Here is a 17193-nt window from a genome sequence, read left to right on the forward strand (position 1 = left end):
TTTGCCATCGTGGTGTTTTCCATTTATTTCATTTTTTGTTCCTGTTTCTCCTGTACTACCTTTTTATTCAGAGAAGATATTGTCTAAAATATTATTTTAATTTCTTTGTTTTTATTTTGTTTTTTATTTTCATAGTAGTTTCTTATTGTAACACATCAGAACTCATTACAATCTACTTTAGAATAATACTAACTTAATTCCAGGTAACTACAGAAACTTTGCTCTGATAGAACTCAATTTCCCCCTCCTTTGCGCCTTTATTATTCTAAATATTATGTTTTCATGTATCATAAGCCCAATAACACAGTTTTATAATTTCTGTTTTATGTAACTGTTATTTAAATGAGTTAAGAAAAGAGTAATGGATATTTTCAACTGTCTTTTATATTTACCTATGCAATTGCCATTACTGGTGTTCTCTATTCTTTTGTGTCACTTTGAGTCACCATCTGGTGTCATTTCCTTTCAACCTGAAAGTGTCCATTTCTCATTTCTTGTAAGGCAGATTTTCTCACATCAAATTCTGTCCTTTGTTTTTCTGGTTAAGGTTTAAATTGTGCTTTCAGTTTTGAAGGATAGATTGCTACATATAGAATTCTTGGCTGCCTTTTTTTTTTTTTTAATTTAGCATTTTGAGTGTGTCATCCTACAGTCTTCTGGCCTCCATTATTTCTGGTAAAAATTCAGCTGATAATTTCCTTGTGTTCCTCTATATGTGAAAAGTCATTTTAGTTCCAAGATTTCCATTTGAAAACTTTTTTTATAAACTCTGTCTCTTCAATCATACTTTCCTTTAATTTTATATTATTCCTGTTAGTTCTTTGAACATCTTTATAATAGTAGTTTTTAATTCCTTGCCCATGAAGTCTAACATTTGGGTTCCTTAGGAGATAGTTTCTATTGGCTGCTTTTTTACTTGTTTATGGATCACACTATCTTATTTCTTTTCATGCTGTGATTTTTGTTCTTGTTGAAAACTATACATTCTAACTAATATGTTGGAACAACTCTGGATTCTGAATCCTCCATCCCAGAAGTTGTTTTGTTGTTTCTTTTTTGTTTGTTTAGCAATTTACATGGAATAACTCTGTAAAGTCTTGCATTGTGTAGCTGCTGATGTATCTTAAGTTTTTCTATTTTTTAAAATCATTTCTTAAGACCAGCTTCCTAAAGGTTGTCCCTGAGTCATCATAGCTTAACGGTGAGACAATGTTTGATTAGAGGTTGTGCTTACCTTGCACCAGTAAGGCTTCCATCTTTTGCAAATGGATCTGTGTGTGATTTGGAGAACATATTCCAAATTCAAACAGTTTCTAATTCTCACGGGCTTCTCCTTTCTGGCATGCCTTCTCATGTCTCCTTTATAAATGTGCTGTTTCACAATCATCTGCAAGTACATGGATAGTTAGTGCCCTCTCCAGTCTCTCCAGAGCATACACAGCCTTCCAGACTACAAGGGGTATGCATTTAAATTACAGATCTGCAATAGTGAGGCTGTCCATCTGAGACTGCAGTAACTGAGTTACTTACATTTAATTAGTGGGTCTGGTCACATGCAGAGATGTGTTCCTGCATGTGCTGGACATTTTACATTGAGGAAACCATGTAGAATATAGTGAAGGGAGTAACATTAACTCCAGATAAACTATTTTTAAGTCAGGAGACACAGTGGTAAGAGCAATATCATATGTGTGAGCTTATCAAGGCCCACTGAGACTGACTTATTCCCTAAATCTCCCTGTTAAATTTCCTGAAAGTCTGCTGCACTACCAGTATCAAAATCTTAAGGTATCCAAGGTATTGGCCTTACCTGGAGCATGTGCTTAATTCCAAATCAAGTTAGCTCCCTCCAGCAGTGGAGTTGCTGGTTTTTAGGACTTTCTTTGTTCTTTTAGAAGTACCAAGTTAATGGAAACTGAGGGAGGGTGTTGTGCTCTAAATCATTTCACCCAGCCACTTTGTTATTGAACATGAAGACTTTTTTCTTTTTGATTCAATGGCCATCTTTATAAAGCTGTCTTTGTTACTATTTGTATCAGTTTCCTAAGCCTGTTCATAAAAAATTACTGTAAGCTCGGTGGTGTAAAACAACAGAAATGTATTCTCTCACAGTTCACGGAACCAGAAGCCAGAAATCAGAGCATTGCCAGTGTTGATTCCTTCTGGAGACTCTAAGGGAGAATCTATTCTGTCTCTTTCTTAGCTTTTAGTAGCTGCTGCCAGCAATCCTTGGCATAGCAGCAACCCTCCAATCTTTGCCTCTGTCGACACATGGCCCTCTTCCCAGTGTGTCTGTGTACCTGAATTTCCCTCTCCATTCATTCTTTTTTTTTTTTTTAAGATTTTATTTATTTATTTATTTGACAGAGACACACACACACACACACACACACAGAGACAGGTAGGCAGAGGCAGGCAGAGGGAGAGCGAGAAGCAGGCTCCCTGATGAGCAGAGAGCCTGACACGGGGCTCGATCCCAGGACCCTGAGATCATGACCTGAGCCAAAGGCAGAGGCTTATCCCACTGAGCCACCTAAGCGCCCCTCGCCATTCATTCTTTTATAAAGACACCAGTCACTGGATTTAGGGCATGTCCTAATCCCATATGACCTCATCTTAACTACATCTTCAAAGACTCTATTTCCAAATAAGGTCACATTCTGAAGTTACAGGTAGATGTGAATTTTGGGGGACACTATTCAGTCCAGTAGACCATTCATTATAAAGTATCACCCAAAAATCAGCACATCTCTGTCTTGTGGATTAGGTGATCTTATGTGAAGATTGTTTGAAAATGAGTAGAATGCTAAAATGGCATTTAACTTTTTGTTATGATAGTTCTTCAAGTTAAACTAGCTTACACTCTCTTTTTGGTTATTTTATTCACATTGTTAAGAAAAAAGAAGAAAGTCTGTGGACAGGAAAGGGTTGGCAGAGTCTTACCCTTCTCAACTCTGACTTGCATGTCTGCTTTTAATCTAGAGCCAAATAACTATCGAACCATGCATGGCCGGGCGGTAAACGGCAGCCAGTTGGGAAAGGATTACATCCAGCTGAAGAGCCTGTTGCAACCCATCCGGATTTACTCCAGAGCCAGTTTATATGGCCCTAATATTGGGCGGCCCAGGAAGAACGTCATTGCCCTCCTAGATGGGTAGGTCATATTTTTTAGCAGTTCTTGTAAGACTATTCATAAATATAATGAATTAATGTATTTGTACTTTTCCAAGTTATTTGTGGTCTTAAGAAGGATGGAGAGACATTTTTCATAGTAACTTCCCCAGCTCTAAATCAGTGATTCTCCATCAAACAGCAGAAGAATTTTGCATCTCTCCAGGCTTTCCATAGTCAGCAGAAGGTAATGGGACTGGGGAAGGATATCACAATCTCCTGGGCAGGTGGAAGGGGATTACATTGTCTTAAAAAGTGCATGTAATATTATAGCATTTCATCACATTTTTATTTTTAAAAAGTCAAAATATTATTACTTTTTTCTTATGACCACTTATAGAAAGTAAAGCTTGACAAAACCCTGGCCAATATAGCTGGACTAAAAAGTTTGGAAAAACTAATGCTACTTTTAGATAAAAGCATTACTTAACTGATAGATTCATTAGAAGATATCCTAGAGAATTGTTACCATGTTTAATTGATTTTGACTGAATCTAATAATCATCTTTAAGCACTGGTTATGGATGAGTCACTATGTTAAATGTTCTGTGCCCAGTCCTATTGCTGGGCCAGCCCAGATCGAATCCAAGTAAGTTAGATTCAGTTATACAGGGTGGGAGGGAACATCTGAGGGAATGGTAGGAGGTAGGCTGAATTGTATGTTGAATCCAGGACCTAAAGTGGAGATGTGACTGGAGTAGAAAGGGTCGGAACTATGATGTTGGGAGAGTCAGAAGTTCCCCTGGAGCACAGAGTATGCACCAAGGTGCACCTGTTATGTGCAATCCTGTCATACTCTGAGATAGCTATAGTTATTCCTGAAAAATTGAAAGATGAGTACCAGTGAAGTGCACATTCCAAATGAGGTTAGATAAATGTTATACAAGTACAAACAGAAATTATCAGAGGAGGGAAACCTTGGCCAACCTCTAAGATGGCCCTTGTGACTTGATGGCTCTTTAATTCTACCCTCCCTTTTGTGGTGGCTTAGTCTTAATCTAAGACAATGAACATAGCAGACATCACTAAAGGTTTGGGAAGGCACATGGATTAACACTGTAACAATATTAACAATCCAAAATTTAATCGTAGGCATTTTCCTTTTTACAAAGTATCCCTAAGCCCTTAGTTCAGCTCCAGTCCTTTCCCCCCACCTTTTTCATTTCTTCCCTTCTCTCTCAGGAGCAACTTCCCCTTTTTTTACACAGCAATTTCATGACCTTGGTCCCTATCCACAAATGCAGCTCTTAGTTTCCTTTTGCATACTTTCACTGATCTTTGAAATTACTGTGTGTGTGTGTGTGTGTGTGTGTGTGTGTGTGTGTGTGTGATGGAGAAGGAGAGGCTGATTTCATTTTATGTGTTACAATTAAGGGATAGGAACCACATGTATAGAACTTTATTAATACATAGTTCATAATACGTAATAAAGCAAGGCCAGTAACTATCTTTTTAACCCATGTAGTTATTCTTTTGGATTGTCCTTTTTCTTTAATGATTTGATCAGTGTATTGTCATGGAATTGACAATGCCCTCTCAGTAACATGACCTACAGGGTTAATCATTTATTCATCCTACAAATGTTTCTTGAGTTAACTGCAATGTTCTGGGTATTACATTAGGAACTAGGATTGTAATAATAAACAAAAACAGATACTTTCTCTGCCCTCATGGAGCATGCAAAGTGATGGGGGAGACATAGACATTAATTAACTGATCTTAAAACTAGAACAATACCAAGGAAAGTTACATGGTTCTATGAATGACTATAAGGGGTGGGATTTGATTAAGTTAAGAGGTCATGGAATATGTGTGGGGTCCACTTCCTCATACATCCAAAAACTAATAGGACTCAAGAGACTAGAGAAAATCACTTAGGGAAAGGGAAGGTACTGATGAGCACTTTTTAAAATTTTATGTGTTAGAAAAAAATGGAGATTTTTCTTTCTTAATGTGATTGTACTAAATATATAGTGAATTCTAACTTGAAACACATAAACATTCCCAGCAACTCAACCAACAATAACAAAAATGTCAGCACTCTAAATTACCAGCTCGGTAGTATTTTCCAGTATTCCTGGTTATACAGATATAATTTTACATAGTTACGATCATTCTATATGCATCATTTTGAGTTCTGCATTTTTAACTCATTGCTTTATATTGCCCTTTTTTATTTCTACATAGTTCTCATATTTGTCATTCTTAATAGCAATAAGATATCCCATTGCATTAATGTACCAAAGTCTGCTTAAACGTTCCCTCACTGTTGGGCATTTGGGCTGTTTCCAGTTTTTGTCTGTAATATATAGCACAGCTATAAACATCTTTATACAAATAGGTTTTGTATTTCTTTTGAATTATATCCTTGGGCTATATTCCAAAAAGTTTCTGGGTCAAAGAACATGGTAATTTTTATGACTTTTTTATTTGTTGCCAAATTTCTTTTCAGAACAACTTCACCAGGTTGTAGGGCAGCAATGTATTAGTACATCTTTTCCCCCAATACCCCACAGCAGTGATTATAGCCATTTTTAAAAATTTACTCTATTTTAATTAATGCAAGACTGTGCCTCATGACTATTTAAATTTGAATTCTGTTAACTATGAAAGGAATTGAACATCTTCCAAAACCTTATGTTGTCTACTTTCCCCCATCCCAGGTTTGGTTAATAACACTATAACCATTTTGCCTTAGGTGCAGACCAGGAGGCCATTTTACATTCATTCCTCTCCTTTTTCACATAGTCCATTAGTTAATTATTAACTTCTGTTATTTCTGACTTCTTAGTATCACTCACATCCCATCTTCTTTTCAATTTTATTTTAAACCTTATCCTTCTTCTTCCTGAATGGTTTCTCTATGTCTAGTGTCAGACTCTAATAATTTCTCCATATAGATTTTCTGAGTAGTTTTTTTAAAAAAATACAACATGTGGTCAGATCTCTCTTGCTTGAAGTCCAGATGCTTTCACAAGCACCCCTGGCCTATAGGGTCCAGTGACTGCCTCACTTTGCAGCTAGTAATCAGCTATACCTCTGTGCACAGCCTGCCCTTAGCTACGTCAAAGTATATGTAAATTTGGGGAGAGGTTAGACACTTTTTACCTTTGCCCCTTTTTATTTTGTGTCATTTTCTTTGCAATATTACTCTCCTCTCATTTTTCCTCCTTCTAATAAGTGTTATCTGACATTCTCAGGCAGGACTTTTTATCACCTCCTCTGTCCTTATAATAGCATTTTGTTTTTTGTATTTTTTTTTCATTAGCACTTATCAAAGTATTGATAAATTATTTATTTACATATCTGCCTTCCCTGGTAGACTGTGGACTAGGACCAGGACCTAGTCTGTTTTATTCATTTAGCCTCAGAACCTATGAATATAGTAGGTGTCTTATAAATGCTTGTTGAGTGAATACTGTCTTATTCAACAGATGGTCTAAATTCCTCAATTTGAATGTGATCAGTATGCACAAATGTGATTGTGAAGCATTGAAAATCATTATATAGTGATTTAAGTAAATTGTGGTGATTTATATAAATCATTATATTTAGCTTCAGTTTTAGAAAACTAACCTTTTTTACTTAGGTAGTTATAGGACTAAACAGAATTACCTTCCCAATTAGGATATAACTCCAGTTTGACAGAGATAGAATCTTCATGTTTATTTCTTCAGGACTAGCATATGGGAAGTACCTAATAAAATGCTTGTTTTATTATTTTCATTTCCTCATTTGTGAACTGGCCATTTTAGTCAGTGATTTTTTTTTTAAGATTTTGAGAGAGAGTGTGTGTGTGTGCAAGCAGGAAAGCAGCAGGCAGAGGGAGAAGCAGGCTCCCCGATGAGCAAGGAGCCCAATGTAGGACTCCATCCCAAGACACTGGGATCATGACCTGAGCTGAAGGCAGATGCTTAATGACCTGAGCCATGCCTGGCTCAGTAGTCAGTGAGGTTTTTTTAATCTAAAAGGGTAAGAACTGGTTTTTAGTGTTATATCAGTTTTCTGTTTTTCTTTTGTAATCTTGTACACATCATCTATATAATGACAATTTTATCTTAATCTGTTGCTTTTCTTATTACTTTGAAACATGTTTTTATTGTTTCAGAAGTTCATTTTTATTAAAATTGTTCTTGTCTGCGTTCTTATTGATAGTCTTTTCTGTTTCTTCCCTTGCACATTTCATTTCCATCTAGGCTTCCTAAAGTTTAAATTTTCAGTGTTAGGCTCATTTAAGTTATTTCGAGTTTGTTGCTGTATCTGCTATAGAGTAAGGAGCTAATCTATTTTTGCCGATGTTGCATGTCAAGAAAAACAGAAATTCACAGAAAGTGTGTTTATTGGGCCTTTTTTTGAGACCTTTACATCCTAGTGAGATGACTACTAAATTTCCTCTCAATAAATATTTATTGAACATCTATTTTGTATTTGAGTAGAGAGAAGAAAACTGTAGGTACAGATTCTAGGTCATGTTTGTCAATGTCCTGAATCAGAACTAAGGGTAAAGCATTTGAGGAATAGAAGGATGTGGAGTATAGTGAGCAAAAAGAGAGTGGTAGAAGATGAGAACACACAGATGGGCTAGGGCAGGATCATTACTGGACTATGTATACCATGGTAAAGAAGTTGTGTATTTTATTCTATAAGCAATGGAAAGCCACTACAGAGTTTTTGTAAGAGCAGTGACATATACTAAAATCTGCTCTATTCTCTGTGCCAAATAGGTTTCAAGGTACAAAAGTAAGGGGTCAAAAGAGCTCAGTAAGAATTCCATTTCATTACAAGATGATGGTAGACTGGGTTAAGGTAATGGCAGAGAAGATAGAGAGAAATTAGGGTAGATATGATTTATTGATGGATATCTCAGTAAAGTGGGGGTGAGAGTGTTAATAAAGGATGACTTCCTCCTTTTGGACAGTTAATCTCTCTCTTTCAAGGGCCATCACATGCAGAAAAGGGAGCTTTTCAAAAGAAATGACGCCAAGATGAACATACTTTCATATTCAGGGAATACTATACCTGGAGCAACAAAAGATGGCTTTAAGAAATATTGGGTGTGCTTCAACTTCAGGAGAGTGACCTGAGCACAAGCTCCATTTCCTCTTGGAACTACCATCCCAACTCCTATTAAAAATTGATAAAGAATAAATCCATAATAACAAACACACAACAGAGGGATCATAAGCAGATGAGAGATTTTTGACAGGTTTCTCTAAGACAGTAAGCAGATGGAAGGCCTTTGACAGATTAAGCAGAGTGAGGAAGTAGCAACCCAGAGAACATAGGCTCTGGGAAAAGATAGCTAGTCCACCTAGCAGATAGCCTCAGAGTCAGGAAGGGTTGGAGTGAATAAGGGGGACCAAGCCAAGGGGTTTATATAAAAGTCTGTCTGCAGTGGAACTATACTTATAGCTCAGCTTTCCCCTCCATCATTTTAAGTCCTCTACACTGCCCATACAGAGTAAAGACAGCTCAATCTCTCCAACCCAAGATTTAGAAGCCTTCACCAAAGAAATTGGAGGGATTGCCTAGGGATAAGCTAGTTTCGCTAAAATGGAGTTGATCCTGCATAGTAAATCACTGAGATAAAGCATATACCCTAGCCCAAAGGCTGTCTGTGCCCTACCTTACTCCCTCTCTAAAGTGAAGTGTGTTGGTGAACAAGCTCTGACCACAAAATAAAGATCCTAGTGAAAGGAAAGACTTATCTAAAAAGCCTAAATATTCAACAGCTGAGAAAAATCTGTACCTGCTACCTAGAAGAATCTACTTAGTCCTCACTTGTTAAATATGGATAGCCAAAGATCACAATACATAAGAAGGAAACCAGTAGCATGAAAAAGAAAACCTAAGATAAATAAATTTAAAAACTGACCCAGAAGAATTATAATTCAAGATCAGAATTTTAAAAATAAAAATTTGAAATTAGTGTTCTTATAAAGATATGGGAAGATATTGTACTTACCAAATAAAAACACATTTCTATGGAAAAAAAGGTAGAAAGAGAATAAAAAGATGTTTTTTAAAACTAAACTTACAATTACTAAAATTAAGTCCAGTGAAGTTTAGACAGTGATTTCTTAGGTACATCACTAAAAACATAAGTAAAAAAAAAGCATTGATTAATTGGACCTCATCAAAATTAAGAAGTTTTGTGTATCAAATGATACTATCAAGAATGTGAACACACAGAATGGGAGAAAATATTTGCAAGTCATATATCTGATAAGTGACTTGTAGCCAAGATATACAGTAAGAACTCTTACAAATTAACAATAAAAAGACACATACCCCATTTAAAAAATGAGCAAAAGGGACTTGAACAGACATTTCTCCAGTGAAGCTATGCAAATGTCCAGTAAGCACAAGAATGTATGCTTAGTATCATTAGTCATTAGGGAAATGCAAATCAAAATCACAATGAGATACCACTTCTACCACTTCATATCCATTGGGAGGGTCAAAATAAACAAATATAAGCAAGAATAAATATTGGAGGAAAGAAAAAGAATACATAGTGGAGAAGACTTGGAGAAATTGGAAATTTCATTCACTGCTGGTGGGACTGTAAGATGGTGCAGCTGCTTCAGAAAACAGTCTGGTAGTTACTCAGAAAGTTGAACACAGAGTTACCATTATGATTAGCAATATACACAAGAGAAATGAAAATGTATGCTCATAAAAACATGTATAAATATTCATCGTGGCATTATTCATAATAGCCAAAATGTAGGAACAACCCAAATATCCATAACTGATGAATGGATAAATAAAAAGTGGCGTATCCATACATTGGACTATTATTTGACAATAAAAAGAAATGAAATACCAATACAGGTTACAACATGGATGAAGCTTGAAAACATTATGCTAGCAGAAAGAAGCCAGTCACAAAAGGACCAACATTGTATGATTTCCTTTATATGAAATGAACAGAATAGGCAATCAATAGAGACGAAAAGTAGATTAGTGGTGGGTCAGGGCTGGTGGAGATTGTGGGGAAATGGAAAGTGAGTCTTCATAGGTACAGGGTTTCTTTCTGAAATTAAATATTCTAGAATTAGATTGTATTAGTGCTTCCACAACTCTGTAAATAACTATTGAGTTGTACACTTCAAGTGTACATTTAAATAAATTTGTATCGAATCATATCTCCAAAAAGCTCTTAAAAGAGTCCAATAAAATAATTGGAAGAGGAAATCTCCCATATACAGAGCTTTAGACAGACATAGAAAATTTGAGATAAAATGTTACTAATATAGAGGATCATTTCAAGACACTCAACAGCTGTCTCACAGAAGATCCAGATCCAGAAATAAAGAAAATTATGGTTACTGAAAGGAAGGAAAACTTTATCAACCTTTACAATGTAAAACTAAAGAAACAAGTGACAGAAAATAGATGGTAGAAATGGAGAGAAGAAATCATATAATGTATGTGGAGTCAGACAATACTGTCTAAACCATTGAAATAATTGATAGGGAAGTGGAGAAATGGGGTCTCAGTTAACCAAGAACAATGAGTTAACTCTTGGTTAGAAGGACTTATGGTACCATTTCCTTAAGTGTGCTCTGGAGAATATCAGTTTTTCAGAATATTAACATTATGTTGGGGGAGGAGAGATAAAACGTTCCATGGTCCAATAATTCGGAGAAATACTGGGATACACAAATGTTCTGAAACACTTCCTGACACATTTACTACATTAGTTTACATTCTGAATCTCCAAGAAGGAGAGTTAGCATGCAGAATTTCTTACATTTATTTGACCAGAGTCTTATTTTCAGAACCATCTTGAGAGACTAGTGTTCCACGAGCATGTCTGGACAACTTTGGGGGAGGGATGGTGATAGAGCAGACAATAACAAAAGAATTATCATTTGGAGAGTTTGGAACCTGGATTGCATTAACAGTCTTGTTATCAGTGCACTTGCTTCCATTCTTGCCTTCTCTAATCTATTCACTACTCAGGTATCAGAAAATCTTCTGCAAACATATAATTCACATAACCTAAGTCTCTTGCTAAAGACTCTTAGTGACTTTTTATTACTTTTAGAATAAAATTCAATCTCCCTACCATGTCTACAAGGCTCTGCCGTGAATAATCTGACTGCTGCCTAGCTCTTCATTCTTACCTTCTTCAGTTTTTTCTTTTTCTCACTTCACTCATGCCTCATTGGCTTAGTATGTGCTAGGCTTCTCTTTACTTGGGGACCTTCACATATGTTCTTCCTTCTAGAGTGTTCTCCCTGCTTGCCACATGGCTAGTTTCTCCTCATCTATCAGAGACCTTCCTTGAGTAATTGATCTAAGTAATTCTTTATCAACACACTCTGTTGGTTCTCTTTTTAGCATTTATCACAGTATAAAACTACATATTTATTGTATGTTTATTTGTTGGTTAAAGACTACAAACTCCGTGAGGGTGGAAAGTATGTCTGTTGTATTTACCAGTGTATAAGCAGTGCTGGCAATAAGTCTGAGGCATAGCAGGTACTCAAATGTGTTGAATGAAGGAAAAATGGAAGTTATTCTAACATTCTACAGAGGTGCTAGTGGAATATTCTAACCTGAACCTGTGTTAGAACAGAAACCTAGACAGGGCCCTTAGCTCCAATGGCAGCCCAAAGAGCTGTGGAAAGTATTCTAATCTGGGCAATGAGGATAAAAGCAAAAGACAATTAGGCAGCAAAAAATGGCCTCCTCCATCACAGCAGACCACATGATTTATGTTATATGCTCAATGGTCTACCAACTAGAAACGAAAAATTTCCTTTTTATATCCAGAATTTCTTTTTTTAATAAGCAAATTTATTTTATTTTATTATTATCAATATCATTATTTAGAGCAAAAGAATGTGCTTGTGGGAGCTGGGGGTGGGGGTTGGGGAGGAGGGGCAAAAAAAGAGAGAGAATCTGAGCAGGCTTCACACCCAGTGTGAAGCCTGACATAGGGCTCATTCTCAAAGCCCTGAGATCATGACCTGAACTAAAATCAAGAGTCGGAAGCTTAACCAACTGAGCCACCCAGGTGCCCCAAGCAAATTTATTTATTTATTTATCTTTTCAGTTTTTTAAATTTTAAATTCAATTAATTAACATATAATGTATTATTTGTTTCAGGGATACAGGTCTGTGATTCATCATTCTTATATCCAGAATTTCTGTCTTTAGTTGTGACTAATTCTTCTTCTAAGTGGAAGACTGATTTTTAGATTCCACTTGTACTTAAAGCATAGATAGAATGAAGGCTGTATGGGTGGATAAGGATGAAAGCTTCTCTATGTTCCTATTACTGGGCTCCCATTATGACTTTTATGGGCCGTAAGTATTTTTTACTTCATGAGCCCCCTCCTCCATAAAGACATTAAAACAACAACCTGTTTTCTACTACAGGAGTAGGATTGGGGAAAAAAATAGTGGGATGGTGAAGAGCATGTGCTTTGCAACTAGATGAGATCCAGGACAGTGACTCACTAGGTCATCTTGAGGAATTGTTTAATGTCTGTAAAATTTATCTTTTCATCTGTCAAGTGGGACTTATTAAATTACCTATTTCTTAGGTTTATTGTAGAGTTAAATGAAATAAAGTGCTCAGCACAGTTCCTGGCGTGGTTGACACATAAAAGAATATCAACCACTCTTGTTAAGAAGAACAAGTATATTTCAAAGTTGAAAAGGCAGGGGTTTTTTTTTGTTTGTTTTTGCACATAACTTTATGTAGCTTTGCAAGAAGTTTAGAGAATTGAGTGCATATAGGAACTAGAGATTAGCTACAATAACATGTCAGGATAATTAGCAGAATCACAGCTCTACCTCCTGTGTAGAAACCACCACATTCTCATTTGGAGTGGGAAAAAATGCACAGCTGGGGACAATTTGGTGTACAGAGTAATTATTACAATGTTATTCCTAATAATTGTTCTGTTTTATTTCAACTGTGAAAGAGTTATATGACTTGACCAAACTATAGGAGGAGAGAACAGTTTATTTCTCTTAGTTCATAAGAAAAGAGTTTTCATCTCTGCCTCTAGAGAGGAAAGGCCCTCAGCAGCTGTTTAGTACTCATTAACAAGGAAGCATTGGCTACTGCAAGAGTCTGCTCCTTAGCTAAGCACTGTGTTAGTGACTACAACTTTTAAACTTGCTTTCTTCCCACCCCACCCCCCGACCCAGGAAAGGAATTCTTTACTGATTAGAGAAACAACCTAATTCTTTCCCTAAATCCAAGGTCATCAATTATTCCCATTATGATGAAGATGTTTCTCTCTTCCTCCAATGTCAGAGAAGACAGATGGGGTTAGAAAGAATATTGGAGGAGGCTGGAGTCCTGGGATATAGACTTAGATTTGACACAGATATTCTTCCTCACTTTCTTTTTTTTTCCATTTATTTTCTCATTTTTTTTTCTTCTACTTTCCCTTAGAACCCTACTCTCTCCTCCAAGAATGGCCTACCCTAACAGGCACTACTAAATCAAAATCTGTTGAAGGTGTGGCCCATGGTCCTCCTCCTGCATTAGAAGAACCTGGAGAGTTTCTTAAAAATGCAGCATGATTCTTAAGCTCCAGCCTAGACCTACCAAACCAGAGTATGGTGAGATGAGACCCAGATTTTGGATTTTGAACAGGAACTCCAAGGAGTTCTTTGCACACCAAAGCATAAGAACCACTGCCCTATAATATAGGCAGAGCGGGTTTTATTTTTATTTTACAGATCAAGGAATGGAGATGCACAGATATTAAATTTTTACCAGACTCACATTTTTTCAGTGCCAGTAGTATGCCAGGCAGTAGCCTTACTTCTTCATGCATGTTATCTTGTTAATCTTCACAAGGCCTTGAGAAGTAGGTGCTGTTCCCTCCATTTGAAATGGTTTAGAGAGATTAAACAAGGTACCCAAGGCCACATAGCTAATAAGCTGTGGAGCCAAGTCCTAAATCAGGTATCTTTCTGACTCCTAGGCCTGTGGTCTTTCTACTGTGTGGTGTTATTTTCTTGAATCTTTGTTTTTTAACAAAGCCACATGGTCTGGAATACTAGGAAAAATATATACAATCCTTTTCTACCTTAGTTCCACTGTGTTCATGCTCCTAGACTCAGATTCATACCAAGGCTTGAGCTTTTGGAAAGTTTAGTTTTACATGTGAAATTTATCATGACATCTTGATGCGTTTTTCCTCCTTCCCATTAGGCCCCACAGCCAGGGCAAATCATATCAGGTCAGTTATACCCTTCTTTGCTTGAATCCAACTCTTTAGGACTTCCTTAGCAGCATTTTAGACTGTCAAGACATGTCTATAATAATATTCCCCTAACCAGCACCTTCCAGCTCCAGCCATAGCCTTCCAGATCTGTTTCAACATCATCTCTCATCACCCCCCACCCCCTGACATTTGCCTTCATTTTAATCAAACAAACTTGTTTTGTCTTTTATGTATTATTACCTCCCATCTGCCTCCATTTTGTTCCAAACATTTTGTTATAGCCTCCCTCCTTTTAACTCCCCATTAGCAGTAAATAGGCTTCATCCTGGGGGCCAGTTCCAGGTAATAGTGTCTGGTACCCTGATTTGTAGGTCAATTCTAAGGTTAATGAGACAATATTGAGATCTATTACCAATATCTACCATGGGCTTCGAAAAAGGGGTCAGCACTACACACATCACTAATTTGCTATCTCTGCATAGTTAAAACAAGGGCTTTAGATTCAGAACTGGGTTTGAATTTCAGCTCTGCAACTTATAACCTGGGTGATCTTGAGCACAGTTTCTTTATCTATAAAATGAAAGTGATAATACAACCTTATAGTGTTCTGCATTATATAAACCACTTACCAAATGTCAGTCAGTATACAGTAGCTAACTTATTTTTTTCTTTCTTCATTCAAGATTGCCCTTAAATTAAATCTCATGGATATAAATTTTATTGGCAAGAAAGATTGGCTGAAGAATCTCATCCATCTCAAATTCCATTATATTAAAAGCTCTGTAAATCTATCAAATTGATGGAATAATAAGGTAGAAGGAAAGCCTAAATAGAGAGCTGCACTAGCAATTAAAGTCAATGAACATATAGCCATGCTATTTATCAGCTTACTGCCAATGTAGTATTATATATAAATAGGGGTGGGGAGAAAAAGGGAAGGAAGGGAGTGAAAGGGAGAGGAAGGGAATGAGGGAAAAAGAAAGAGGGAAAGAGAGAGATATATATATAGAGAGAGATTAATATATCATTTGTTCTATGCAGTACCTAGTATGTATAGCTCAATATAGAATTAGCCACGGAAGAGCAAGTGGCTTTGGACCAAATGGATGATGCCTGGTTTGCCATAACTCAAGAGGAATAATTTCCTCACAGGTTTTTCCTAGGCTTTGTGTAGAATGGCTGTCACATTTTATTCATGCTAGTTACATAATCAAAGTTCTCTTTGTGGACAAGGGAAAAAAGATCAACTACCACTCTCTTATTGAAGGTTTTACTCATTTAGAAATCCAGTTCCTTGTGAAGGATTTATCCTCCTTCCTGGGAGCAAAACTCAGACTCCAGATTTTAGGGTTGCATTCTGTGGTCCAGAAGTAGAAATCAAACCCCAAAGACCATGAATAAAGATGTGCCTTATTATAAGAGAGAGCTGTGATATGCCCTGGGAGAGAAGGTTCAACAATATTTCAGATACGTCATATGTGCAGGTGGATAACAAAGGAAAGAAATTCTCCCAGATTTGGGATCTCTTGGGGGAGGAAAAGGAACTTAAAATGAAAGGGGATATTTTGTTCTTTTCCATAGCAGCAGATTGTCTCCAATGGGAAAGATCCCCCAATACTGAGAGGTCTGCCTGGCACTGGCTAATTTCCTTTGATACAAGTCTCTGCCCTTTCACTCTCTTACCCTTCTTTGCATGACTGGATGTCAGCATCAGGGCAGACATCTTCTGTTCTCTGGGATAATCATCCGGGATTTCTGTCTTCATAATTCAGGTATGGAGACATCCAACCTTGGAAAACCAAGGTCTTGCCCTTTTTGTTATTCACATCCTGGGTCATCTTTTACTTGTACATTCACAGACCTAAATCTAGGGATTAGAATGGAAGTGGATGGCTGAAAATCCTTGGATAATACAAGACATAAACGGAATTTCACTTTCCCAGAGGTATTTCACTCCTGACAGCACTAGTCTGTGTGCATGTTATTCCACCTTTAAAATTACTATTGTGGAGCATTCTGCAGCTGTGTTGAAGTTACTCATTTATGTGGCTTGGGCCAGTTTCTGAGAAACAGGCAGAATGAGAGAGCAGAAGAATCCATCAATGTTAGATTTGAACAAAGAAAATTATGATATTTTTGGACTTGTTGTCTTCCACATTGCCAATATAGATATAAAAATAAAGGATAGAAATGATACAGATTACAGGGTAGTTATAGAGAGTCCTAATTTTCAGGGAAGGGGCATGGGAATAGGGAAAATTCCACAAACTTATTGACTTAAAATGTCTCTTCCTTGGGGTGTTGTCTAATTGTTTTCCTTTATGTATTATTTCTGTGGTTGTTTTCTCTTTCTCTGTATTAAAAAAAAATCATGTCAAAGACTTCTGAAAGTAGAACATTTGCTCATTTGAGATGAGTTCTTTACACTTCTCAAAAAACAAGGGTATCTTTGGTCATCTTGGTAGAATTTGGAAATGCATATTTTGTTTGACATTATTTGTGAATTAGATTTTTCCTCCTCAGAATAAGTGTAGAAATGCTTCCATATGTTTGAAGTTGGTTTCCTCATTTTATTAAGAAGGAAAAAAGAAGAATGTAGTTTATAGCAATTTTCATGTGAATACATATTTAATAATGCTATTTCCTCAAAGCTAAAGCAGCTTTTCTCCTGCTTCAATATGCTACCAAAGTTAAGAAGATAACATCATTTGTTTCAAAGTATTAAATTATAATTGAGATATTTTTAATATAATGAAACTAAACTATATTTTATTATTTGATTTCTTATATGAAATAGAATTTTAGGTGAGGATCT

At 36.5% G+C, this 17193-nt stretch overlaps 1 protein-coding gene across 1 annotated transcript in view; it reads left to right on the forward strand.

Moving 5' to 3' along the window:
* HPSE2 (heparanase 2 (inactive)) overlaps positions 1-17193 on the forward strand; it is a 655107-nt gene that overhangs the window by 415103 nt on the left and 222811 nt on the right. The window contains exon 5 of the mRNA XM_032882617.1: positions 2983-3154. Coding sequence (XP_032738508.1) covers positions 2983-3154 — 172 coding nt within the window. The remainder of the gene's footprint in view (positions 1-2982; positions 3155-17193) is intronic.

This window comes from Lontra canadensis, unplaced genomic scaffold (assembly GCF_010015895.1).
Source record: "Lontra canadensis isolate GAN:19392208 unplaced genomic scaffold, GSC_riverotter_1.0 scaffold3, whole genome shotgun sequence".
Classification (NCBI taxonomy): Eukaryota; Metazoa; Chordata; class Mammalia; order Carnivora; family Mustelidae; genus Lontra; species Lontra canadensis.